Genomic DNA, 12,398 nt, shown 5'->3' with positions numbered 1-12,398 from the left:
AAAGGTTCTTAACTGGCTAGCCGGCCATGTTATATCATAAAATAGAGACGAGAAATAAGATATCCTGTAGGGAACTGTGGTCGACGTGAATTGCTGTAGATGTTATGGATGCTTCGACGTTGTCAAGTTGAGGTCAACAATTTCTACTTTGGGAACTGGACGATTCCAGCATCACGTGAATATGCCAGTCATGTGATTGGTAATTACCTAGTTATGCAGGATTGGCACAAAGATATGCAAAGATATGCAAAAAGATTCCTTGCGTGTAAGATTGGTTTAAAAACAATAAGTAAAACCAAAGAGAGAGTAGAGATGCGACAGGTGAGGGTAGCTAGCTGAAGAACGGGTGTTTCAATGCCTAATGCCGGAATTATTAGCAACCCCTTCGATGAATCAAATCTACCATGTAAATATGCGCGCATATGAATCACGAACCTCGCAGGGCGCAATGCGATCCTTGTTCTCGTAACGAACGAGCTGTTGCACCAAATCTCGACCATTTTGTGGCACACCATTCAATATCTCCTCCCAGGGCTTTGGGCAATATTGCTTAAATTCGATTTTCCCCCAGTCAGGCAATCCTTTGGCAGACTACATCATGAGCATTAATTAGACATGGCAATTTCCGGGAATATAAAAGGGAGGCCCTCAAAACAAACCCGCAGCAGGGGGACTGTGCTGGGGGGTGGGGTTGAAACCCCTACGCTTCATACGCTGCATACTATACATACCGGCCATATGTCAAGGTTTGGTGTCCCCAGGGTTGTAAAAATGGAATGTATCAACGCCAGTTCGCTGCCGAGGTCACCAGCATCAAAAAGTGTTCGATGAGTTGGCATGTCGATGGCTTCCGCGACAACACACCCAGCAGCCCACAGGTCAAGGCTCGGACCATAATCTTTCCCGCCAAACAATATCTCAGGTGGCCGATAACATGTTGTGCCGACATCAGTTATTTTTGCCTCGGCCGGCTCAGAAGCTGGATCTGTCGGGTCCCAGGCGATACCAAAATCAGCCAGATACGCCGGCCCCGATGGCGAGCGAAGGAGTATATTTGATGGTTTGATATCGCGATGTACGATGCCAAGTGAGTGTATGTGGTCCAATGCACGAAAGAGGTCTCGCAAATGAGACTGTATTTCTTGTGGAGAAAGTACATTCCGGCTCAGCAATGTATCCAGCTGATAACACATGTATGGAAATACCAGGACGAATCTCTGACCCGGCTCATGCAGAGTATCCAACAATGGAATGACATTGGCACTTTCGCCCCGGCGTGTTATCCTTGCTTCACGCATCGAATCATGCGGCGGTTCCATCATCTGCGGAACTGTGACTTTTAAAGCCACAAGCAACCCATCCGCATTCCTTGACTTGTAAATGGTGGAAAAGAGTCCGTCATTGTCAGGCAGAACCTTTTTGTATGGCCCTATTTGCTTGCCCGGGCGAGGGTCAAGATCATAAGCCCGATTGACTTCCGATATCTTAGGGTCCTCATCTTTAATCCGTTGCGCTCTCAGCCCATCAATATGTTTCTGGCACGCAGCCTGATACTCTGCCTGTGTGGTTGAGAGTGTTATATGTCGTGGTCCGCTATGGATCTAGATATTTTCCCTCCTTACCTTCGACGAAGCGCCGTTAAATGCCTCGGCCTCAAGCTTGGTCGCTTCTGCATGTCCCTCGGAGGCACTGTTGGCTTCTGTATGACTGTGGCAGTATGCTGAACTCCTATGTAGACCAGTCAGAATATGCTGGGCATTCAATTGGATGGAAAAGGTATTGTGCAACTTGCAGTGCTGCAATATTAGTTAAACGATCAGAGAATCCAATTTCTGATCTCCAGGCTGTACTGGAAGCCATCACCGGCTAGGGGTATAAAGGCTTGCTCTTAGATTGCTTATCAGTAGTGGCCTCTATGCATATATGCCCGTATCCAACGCTTTCCTTATAGTAGCAGCAGTTATGGCGAGAAATTGGCTGGCGGGTATTTGCTTTCATGCATTAAGATCTGATCCAAGGAGATGGCATCAATAGTCACCCAAAACATCTAACAGAACTGATTCCCACTCTATAGTCCTTTTCCTTCCTCTACACCATATATAATGCCCCTTTCTTTCTTCTCTGCATCCGTCTTTTGACCCTGTTTATCTTTTGTTTCCTTCTTCTTCCCCAGACTTTTTCTTTTTCTCTGACAGTGGCAAAAATAAACAAATGACACGTGACATAATTTGTCAGCATCTTCTCTCCGCCATCCAGAACATCGCAAATCATGTACAGAACGTCTCATCTTCTGCCTCTCCTGATAAGCAGTATTCGCAGTTGCAAAGAACAGAGAAGAGCAGTCATTCATTCAATAGTCACTCTTACCCTTGAGGCTGAGAATACACCTCTATATCTCCTGGTTTCTATTTTGTTATTGCCGAGAAACTATGCTATAGTTCCCTTGTCTGAATCCAGGCTATGAAACGCGTTTGATATGGAACTGTCGCGACAGGAATACCCTGCCCTAGCGGTGAGTTAGGCTATCTTGTAGTCTTTGCCAGTGATATAGCTGCCTTCTCTTTCATAAATTTATATATACTAATACTCTATTATATGGAAATAGGGCATCTTGCAACCTAGCCAAGCTATTGCTGTTGTTACTGAGCGGTTGCGGACGGTTAACAAGCTCAATACGGATGTTGCAGATTGGCTTGCTGTATGCCTTGCTACCCCAATCATATACACCGTGTGATGGCGGGAATATAGGGTGCTAATGAGACGAGTAGGAACGACGCCGATTAGAGGAAGCATACTATCTCGGACTTCGGAAGCTTGCGCGGAGACCACAGCCAGAAGGAGGCCAGGCATTGGGGTCAGATACAACTCTCAATAAACTCTATTTCTCGAAGCAGCTACTGATTTTCGATAATTCTGTGTGATAGGGTCTTTGAAATACCATGGCAGCGGATCCTTTCTGCGACAGAGTCCATGGCTCATTCGCACGAAGCACTAGCTAACGGAATTGAGGCGGATGGCGAAAGACCCCTCAGAGAATATGAAACCAAAAATCCAGACATGAAGTCAATGGTAACAATCCAGAACGACCTTGCATCTCTAGCCAAGACTCTGGAGGCTGCCCAAAAGAAGCTTGATAAGATTAAAGACAAAGGCCCCAAACAGGCTTCAAAAGTGCCCAGCGCACAGGCTGCCGTGGACGATGCCAGAGCGCAATGGCAGTCTAGAGCACCCTTTGTTCTCGAGCAACTGCAAGCTGTTGATGAACACCGTGTCAACCACCTGCGAGACATCCTTACTCAATACCAAACTCACGAGACAGACCATGTTGAGCGCAGTCGCCAGGCCGTAGAGAGCTCTCTTAACTCGTTACTAAACATAGAAGCGGGTGAGGAGATCCGCACGTATGTTAACAAGAAAAGCGGAGGACGATTGCCCTCTGAGGCCGTCCCATCTACCCCAGCTCCAACTTCGCCTCGACAGGATACACCGACAAGTCCTAAACCAACCCCACCGGCTACGACAGAGCCACTACCGTCCCCTCCTCCGGTTCATGATGACGATGCGAGTCAACGTTCTGGTACTTCCGCACAGCGTCGCCCCAGCCTCCAACAGGGTGAGTTCTTGCTGCTTATCAATTACTGCTATAATTTTTTTTAACAAGTACAACAGCTCCCGAGCCTCGCCATACTGCCTTTGGCGGCCTAAAACGACTTGGAACGGTTATGGGAAGGCGCAAGAGCATGATTGTTCCTTCTACTGGGCCCACTGAGAAGAAATTTCGATCTCCTTTCACCACATTCCGCCGTACCGATCCATCCCGCAATTTTCAACAGATGGACGAATCAGAAGGACATCATAGCTTAGAGGCGGTTACTTCAATGGAATCTCAAAGGCCACCGTCATCTACTATGAATGAATCGGCATTCATTGAATCACCTCCTCTACCGGCGCCGAATGATATCCCTGAGGAGCCTGCAGCAGAAGAATCGACTGCAATAAATGGGCAGTCAACGGACGCACCTGGTCAAACCTCACAAGTTGATGCGGAAGGCTACTCTCAGAGGCCGGATATAGAAGATGAAATTACACGAATTCAAAGGGAAGCCGCTGCGTGAGTTACCTTGCGTTCACAACATGTATGTATTTCTGATAAAACTGACATTACTTTTAGTGTTGACGATTCGGGCATAAACCTAACCATTCGAGACCAGCCAATTCCAGAGGATGAAAGCGAGGCTAAACAAGCATTGAACCAAGTGGCAAACACTCTACGACTTGTATGTGCCTATTGTTGGCGTGCTCAGCTCCTTTTCCCAACTAATCTTGCATTATTTAGAAAGCACAACAATCTGGCGCTGCTCGCGGCCCTGGGACCGTTAGAGGACGTCGTGATGTACGAAATACCATGTTCTTCCCTCAACCTCCGCTCCCAGGCAATGGTCACAGTGCTGAAAACCCCTTCCCTGCGTTGAGTAACGCTGTATTGGCACAGCCAGGAACCCCCGAGATGCCAAGGAGCGAGGCATTGCCGGAAAAAGTTACCCAGGAGGACCATATGCCGGATAATACCTCTATTCATTCCTCGCAGACTCTGCACAGCCTATCGGGGCCAATCACACACCCTGTACTACCGGAACCAGGTCTTAATGTTTCTATTGTGGAGAAATTAACCGTCATGTTATCAGAGGGGGTTGTTACCAGATCACTTGTTGTCGGAGAGCTTGCTCTTGCATACAATAACCATACATCAGCAGAATATGCCTCGGAATCGCAAGTTATCCGCCTAAACAACTTTGGCATCCTAGAACGGGTGGCTGCGAACCCGCAATTTGTTATGGAGAGGAGCATAACTACATCTGGGGGTGATATACCGCATGATGATTCCTCCAAAGGCCAATATCAAGTACGCCTAGCACAGATTACGGGTCCTACGCCAACAGTTGCCTTCAAATATCAGATCCATCTGGACTCTTCGAACCTATCCTCATACTGCCCTGTTATCTTCACACCTGTTTGGAACGAGGAGGAATTTCAAGCAAGTGTAATTGTACAATATTCGCTGAACTCTCAATTCATCTCCTCCGACTCGAGTGCATCTGTTGTTCTTCACAACCTGGTGCTATCGGTGGGTCTGGACATATCACAAGTTGATGAAACAACTATGCGTCCTCGTGAAGTTGCTAAAGCCGTGGGTGCTGCCATGCACCCAAGCACTGGTGCCGTTTTCCGACGCAAGAATTCGTCCGTCACATGGAAGATCCCGGAACTAGAGATTAGGCCCGGCGAGGATGGGAAATTCCTTGCTAGGTTTACAACATCGACGAGCGGGCCGAGAAGGGGCAAGGTCGAAGCCAAGTTTGACGCGACATGCAGCAACAATACTTCGAGGCTTGGTATGAGTGTGCTTACTTCTCAATCAAGTGCAAACTCAGACCACGAAGACAAAGAAGATGACCCATTCGCGGATGACGGCCTAGGTACTTCTAAAGAGGGAGATTCCTCTGTGGAATCTTGGACAGAGCCTTTGACTGAACGTAGACTCACTATTGCGAAGTACGTCTCGGCATAGTCAGTTACTTTATGGTTGGCTACTGGAATCTGTCTATTCGATTGACAGCACTCTAGTCATTTCACTGATTAGTTTCACCACTCTCTCTTTCGTCCTATGTATTTGGTTGATCCATTTCTTACCTGTTATCATATACCCTTGAAGACAGGTTCAGGCGTAGACAGGCATCATTCCTTTTAGCTCTTTTGTATTGCTTTCTTGATTATATCTTGTATTTTCCTGCTATGTATCCGTTATATATATATCTTATATATATTACCCTGTAGGAGTGCATAAGAGTTGCACGAGTGAATATTACAGCTAGCAGGAATCCCTTGCATAATCCATGTCTATTCAATGGCAATTAGTGTACATAGCTATGTTGTTATTCCGAATATCTAGACTTGACTTCGTATAGCCTGCTTCCTCGAACAGGACAAAGTGTAAGGGCAAGCGCATAAACTCGGCCTTGATCCATGTGCTAAAAACATGGGCTAACTATCGGACTAAAAGCCCGCCCCTGCCTTGGTCAGCTGGATCTTAACTCCGGTTAGCAAAGTGACTGGCAGGATTCAGATATCAAGCGTGGTAACAACCTAACCACATCCTCTAGCAATGATGTACGTTTAGTGTTAAACGTACTCTTCTGAACTGCTCACATAGCAAGGAAAATCTGCCCCTGATACCGCGTATCTGGTGACCATCCAACGTCTCCTAATTATTTCTCGCAAAGATGGAAGAACAAGCAGCAAAGCTAAGATCCAAGCTACGGCTTCAAGTATCAAGTCGAAGGGAAGCTATTGTACGGGTAGCTCAGAAACTAGTAGCTGCTCCGTCACCATGCCCCCCAGGGAATACCACACTAGCAGCTACAGTTGCCATACAACTGCTCGAAGAAGCCGTCCCAGACGTTCAGATAACGCGCCATGTAACTGGAGCGGGAATTGTGAATGTAGTTGCATGCATCTCGAGCGGTCGCCCTGGTAAGCGACTTGTTTTTAATGGACACCTTGATACATTCCCCCTTGGTGAGGATCTGAAGTGGACTGTGCCGCCAGCAGGTGGTGTGGTAAAGGATGGCCGCCTTTACGGGCGTGGCGTCTCTGATATGAAAGGCGGAATCGCCGCATCCATCGTCGCAGCTACGATCTTGTCAGAAAATCGAAATGCCTGGTCTGGTGAGATTGTACTTACTCTTGCTGGGGATGAAGAATCCATGGGCAAACAGGGTACCAAGTGGCTGCTAGACCACGTTGAAAAGGCAACGGGAGATGCTATGATATGCGGCGATGCCGGATCACCCAGGGTTATCCGCTTTGGAGAAAAGGGGTTTGTCTGGATTGATATCGAAGCTGTTGGTACCCCTGCTCACGGAGCGCATGTCCATCGAGGTGTGAATGCCATTGATCGTCTGCGAAAGGCGCTAGATGCGGTGTATGAACTTGAAAAGGTCCCAGTTAATGCACCGCCAGAGGTATCAGATGCCATCGACGCTGCAAGGGACATATCCGAAGCGCTTTCAGGCTCCGGTGAATCAGATACTTTGCAGCGTATCACTGTGAACACGGGCACAATCAAGGGAGGCGTATCCCCGAATCTAATCCCGAGCTCTGCAATGGCCCAATGTGATATCCGTATACCAGTGGGCGTATCAACGGAATTTATAGAAAAAAGATTGAATGACATGCTTGGGCCGATGGCAGGAATATCCTGGCGTATTCTCCGGACATCTGAACCAAACTATACATCTCCGAACGAGCAGATATGTCGATTAGCTGAAATAGTATCAGCAGAAGTCCTAGGTCAGCAAGCTGTTTGCAATATGCGGGTCGGAGCGTCAGATTCGCGCTGGTATCGTGCTGCCAATGTGCCGACTGTCGTTGTAGGATGCACGCCAAACAATATGGGCGCCGCAGATGAGTACGTCGAAATAGACGAGCTCGTCAACATCTCGCAGATTCATACGATTGTTGCATACGAGTTTTTGAAAAACAACGCATAATAGAGCGAACTAAGCATGGATTTATCACATTGGAACACACCACCGGGGTTAGTTAATCGACAGGATCGACCCAGATTCGGGCTAAGACGTTCTATGATGTATATAGTGATTTTGTCATCCTATTGGGATTCTTGCCTTAGAGATATCAAGAAATGAGGTATAAAAGTAAAGTAGCCTGACACGTCATGCACCTGAAATATAATGGATAGCCAACGCTTAAGGAAAACAGCCTAGAGCTCATAGAGCTCGAAGCAAGCAAAAATTCTCGTTCGGACAGACTCTTACATCCGTAGAGCTCTTGTCGTTTTATCGTAAAATTCCAAGGTCATCGCAGCTAGGAAACAAGGGATATCTTTCCTCTCCTCAACCCAGAATTTAATCAGATCACGGATCTCTAGCGCAAACAAGCTGTTTGGGCCACCGGATATCTTCATAGTTCCATTTTCGCCATCAAAGATGATTGAGTTCTCCTCGCCGTCCCCCATACTCCCAGGTCCATCGGCGGAGCCACCTGCATCACCGTGTCTGTAGGCCGGGGATAGATGGAACATAGACGTCACCCGTACCCTGCCATTAGGCATAAAGTCCAGCTTATACCCTAGTATAGAGGCAACGGCCTCTCGGAACTCAGAAGATTTGGCAGTCCATATTTCTTTGAGCCGGCGGATACGTTTATCTTTCTCAGCAACTGCCTTCTCAGCTTCTTTGAGCTCGAGTTTCATACTTTCAAGTACGGAAGCTGGAACTGATCTGATATTCGCGCGAGAACCACGTATTTGGTTGAGAAGGTCAACGTTTTCTGCCTTGAGAGTCTTCAGGGTAGTCATTTTAATCTTCTCTGCTTGTGCAGGAGGGTTATCACGGAATTCTAGTATTCGCGTCCGGGATTGCGCCTGGAGAGAAGAGAGATGAGACTTGGTAGCTTCAAGTTCCTTTGTGAGCAATTTGACCGATTGCTCTGATTTGGAAAATGATTCTTGAGCGGCACGGTACTTGCGGGTAAGGACTGCAATCCTTTCGCTCTCTGCGTCACTATCTGCAGGGGAAAGCGGTCGTTTTATTCCTCGAGTCGTGGTAGCGGATGCTGCAGAATCAATAGTAGGTGTTACCTCCGCTTCTCGCTTTGATAGTTGTTCATGTAACTCATGGAGCTCCTGGCGGTGTTGAGTTAAGAGGTCTTCTAAACGCGCAATATGCTCAGCTTTTTGGGAATCAAAACGATTTTCCTCGACGTTCATGGTTGTTTCCTCGTCGTCGAATGCCTTAAGTTGAGCTCGTAGATACTCCACCTCTTTTAATGCAAGTGTTCGCTGACGTTCTAGCCGCAATCTAGCTCGGCTCTCGGAGCCTGACGAAGACGACGAAGAGGTAGCATTAGCTGCACCGCTTGCACGTGCCTTTTCAAGCTCCTTTTGCAGAGAATGTTTCTCGTCTTCCAGTCGAGCAGCTAGTTCAGACTTCTCTGTAGCCTCGGATTGGATGTGGCCGATTCTTTCTACTAAAGACGCATTTTCAATCCTGGTCTGGACAAGAGCTCGGACGATAGATTCGGGAGAATCAAACTCCGCCTCCTGGCCTGGTCCTTGCAATAAGGTATCCCAGGAACGTTTCTCATCTTCTAGTACTTGATTTCGAATTTGTGTATTATGTAGCTCCGCCTCGACACTCTTCATCATCTGGAGTTGGCTCTCGAGCGCCATTTTCTGCTCTTCAACAACTTCCACTCTTTTCTGGGACTTTTGGAGTGGCCTAAGCTCATTCTCAAGCCTTCTCACTTGCGCCAGCTGTTCCGATAATTCCCTTTTCAAAACGTTGAGTGCTTCGGGATCCGTCCCCTCAGCCTTTAACCGGATATTTTCTGTTTCCAGCGCTTCAACTTCTGATTCCCGTCCTTCCAGCCTTTCCTGTGCCGTTTGTAGGTTACCGGTGACCTCTTCAAGCTCATTCCGTAGCTCATCCAGGGACTTTTGCAGGGCAGATCTGATGGCCTCCAGCTCGTCGATCTGGTGCTTGTACTGACGTTGCTGGTCGGCTAGTTGCGACTGGTAATCATTTGATTCCTCACGTAAAGTTTCATTTTCGTCCTGCAACGATCTCAGCCTCCTTTCCCAGGACGACTTCTCGCTAATCGCTGCCTCTTGTGTACTTTTCAGCTCTTCAGTGAGTGATTCGATCTTATGTTGCGTTTTATTATTGCTGGTCTCGGCAGCTTGTGCCCTTCGGAAATCCGCATCGGCCCTGGCCTGCAGTTCCCTTAGCTCTTTCTCATGTTGCAGTGCAGTAAGATCTCTTTCCTGTTTGATGTTTTCAAGATCGTATTTCAACGTGCTGATTTGCACGCGTAGTTCTTCGTTCCCAACATCTATTTATTGGCCGTAAAATGTGAGCAGAGGAGCCTAGCGCAGGAGCGCAGGGAAAACGGGGTAACTGACCTGGCTTAACTGCAGAATCGCTAGCTCGAGCACTTCGTCGTAATGGCGTTCTAGGCATCTGGGGCGTAGAGTTTTGAGCGAGAAAATCGTACGTTGGTTGGGTTTGGGCCTGTCTGCTCCTGTTCATCTTGCAACTGTCGAAAAAGCTATTAGTGTTGGAGGCTAGAGAATAAGATGGTTGGCTCAAGCGTACTCAAACTCTGTGGAATTCAATTGCATTCAGTTGATATATTGGTAGAGCAGACCGCCCGCCTGTTATATCCTGTTGAACGCTGATGGATGAACCAGAACGTGTAGTTGTAGAATCACTTCTGTATTTACTGGGGCAAAGTTTAAACGCGCGAAGCCGCCAGATCACATGATACCCATATCATTACATAATCATATCATTACATAAGACGTTTTTTTTAGGGTTTGGTCACCTGGTGTAATTAGGCTTTACGCTTTGACCACCTATTGAAGGTAACCCTCGGCTTCGATTCGTGGAGATTCACATGAACATGCTCATTAGTATTTCATTGCATTTACTCGTTAATTAAAAGTATACGTATCGCCTCATGATCTGGATTGTTGGTCCAGAATACATGTGGTTTCCTCTCTATCTTTCCGTGCATTTTGTTTTGTCCCAAAAATAGAGAAAAAAAAGGAAAACAACGCCAGGCGATTAACTAGCTCCCTGGATGGCGGTGATGATATCGTGGTAGCAACGGTAGTGATGCTGGTGGAAATCTGGTAGTGCGATCTTTTATCTAATCTCCGACAAAAGAATCTTCGGGATAGATAGAGTTGCGCTAAAATTGAAGTGCAATTTATGTGTCAAATCTATGCCTTGGTGAGGTCAACACCGGCAGCTTTCTCGGCCTTACCGTAGGCCTTGAGTCTGATGGCCTGCGTGGCAATGAAACCAGTGGTGTCGGTAGGAGCAAAGTCGTCAATGGAGTCCATGCTGCTGAGCTCGGGGTCGTACAACTTGCTGGTCTCAGAGCTGCGACCAAGGACGGAAACGGCGCCCTTGAAGCATCGGACGCGGACCTGGCCGTTAACGTCGTCTTGACTAGCGGTGATGGATTGCTCGATGAACTTGCGCTCTGGGGAGAAGTATAGACCGTTGTAGAGGATACGGGACCAGGTGATGGTGACGAACTGGTCACGGAGGAGACGGACTTCGCGGTCGAGGACGAGACCCTCGAGGTCAAGATGGGCGAGACGGAGAATGGTCATGGCAGGGGAATCACTAGGAGAGAATGTGTTAGAGCTCGGGCAGGGGTGGTATGGGGACCTGCATTTGGGAAAAAGAAGCTTACTAGCAACCACGCTGTGCAGGGAAGATGTCAGCATGCATACGCCAAGGGTAGCTTGAACAGGGGAAGGCAAAAGACTTACAGACTTGAGACCAATGTAGCGGTTCTCGACGATATCAATACGACCAATGCCTGGATAGACGTCAGTTTATGATCAATGAGGCATACACTGTAACGCCGAGGAAAATATGGCATACCGTGGACACGGCCGATCTCGTTGAGAGCAGAGAAGATGGCGAGAGAGCCTGTGGTCTTGTTGCCAGTCTTGGGGTCGATGAGAGCGACTGGAATACCCTTCTCAAAGACGATGTTGAGATCAGCTGGGGTATCAGGGGCGCTGCGAGGGTCGTCGGTCAACTTCCACATGTCATCTGGTGGAGTGTGGTCGGCATCCTCGAGGATACCAGCTTCGTAGGAGCAGTGAGCCAAGCTATTTATCAGGTGTTAATTTAATGATTGACTTATCTAATTAGTAGCAAAAAGTGAGGAAAAGGGCCATACTTCTCATCCATAGACCACGGCTTAGCCTTAGTGGAAGTAACGGGAATGTTAAACTTCTGGGCGTATTCGATGAGATCGTTGCGGCCGGCGAAACGGTTGTAGAACTCTGGCATTCTCCATGGCGCAATGACGTTGATGCTTGGCTGTTGAACAGGGGTTTAGCAATTGAACGAGCAAAGTGCCTATGAAGGCGAGGGGTATAAAAAGGTTCTCACCTGGATGGCGTAGAAGGCGAGCTCGAAGCGGACTTGGTCGTTTCTGCAGGAAGGGGTGAGCATGGGCCACGATGAGATACAGGGATTAGACAGGGAAGAGATACCCTTTGCCGGTGCATCCTGGTTGAAGAAAAAGAAAAACGGGTTAGCTCAATATCCTTCCAAAAGCAAAAATAATCAAAAAGCGGTGGGATGCATACCATGGCTGACAGCGGTACATCCTTCTTGTTGGGCGACGCGCATCATAGCTCTGGCAATGACTGGGCGGGCACTGGGGACAGGTAAGTATTATTGAATGCTGGTGAGAGGAGGCCAGTTCTGGGCACCTACAGACTAGTTCTACTCAACAGTTAGCATTTCAATCCTGGTTGTAGGCACATAAATAAATTTAAAAAAAAA

General features: G+C 47.7%; 4 protein-coding genes across 4 annotated transcripts; 2 read left to right on the top strand and 2 right to left on the bottom strand.

Moving 5' to 3' along the window:
• Positions 1 to 2,970: 2,970 nt before the first annotated feature.
• TRV_00481 (uncharacterized protein) lies at positions 2,971 to 5,569 on the top strand (the record flags this gene model as incomplete). The annotated part of the gene is made up of 4 exons (XM_003025297.1): positions 2,971 to 3,613; positions 3,670 to 4,111; positions 4,172 to 4,277; positions 4,337 to 5,569. 4 exons carry the CDS (start codon positions 2,971 to 2,973, stop codon positions 5,567 to 5,569), a joined length of 2,424 nt encoding a protein of 807 aa, XP_003025343.1.
• Positions 5,570 to 6,281: 712 nt separating this feature from the next.
• On the top strand, positions 6,282 to 7,550 carry TRV_00480 (vacuolar carboxypeptidase Cps1, putative; the record flags this gene model as incomplete). The annotated part of the gene is made up of 1 exon (XM_003025296.1): positions 6,282 to 7,550. One exon carries the CDS (start codon positions 6,282 to 6,284, stop codon positions 7,548 to 7,550), a length of 1,269 nt encoding a protein of 422 aa, XP_003025342.1.
• Positions 7,551 to 7,831: 281 nt separating this feature from the next.
• Positions 7,832 to 10,109, bottom strand: TRV_00479 (uncharacterized protein; the record flags this gene model as incomplete). Its single annotated transcript, XM_003025295.1, has 2 exons — positions 7,832 to 9,912; positions 9,983 to 10,109. The coding sequence occupies 2 exons, from the start codon at positions 10,107 to 10,109 to the stop codon at positions 7,832 to 7,834; spliced, it is 2,208 nt and encodes a 735-aa protein (XP_003025341.1).
• A 695-nt stretch (positions 10,110 to 10,804) lies between these two features.
• Positions 10,805 to 11,927, bottom strand: TRV_00478 (uncharacterized protein; the record flags this gene model as incomplete). The annotated part of the gene is made up of 3 exons (XM_003025294.1): positions 10,805 to 11,415; positions 11,481 to 11,713; positions 11,785 to 11,927. Coding segments are annotated over 3 exons (987 nt in total), but the record flags the coding sequence as incomplete, so codon positions are not given.
• Positions 11,928 to 12,398: the final 471 nt, after the last annotated feature.

This window comes from Trichophyton verrucosum (assembly GCF_000151505.1).
Source record: "Trichophyton verrucosum HKI 0517 chromosome Unknown contig00036_1.f1.exp, whole genome shotgun sequence".
Taxonomy (NCBI): Eukaryota; Fungi; Ascomycota; class Eurotiomycetes; order Onygenales; family Arthrodermataceae; genus Trichophyton; species Trichophyton verrucosum.
This window is presented reverse-complemented; position numbering and strand designations above follow the sequence as displayed.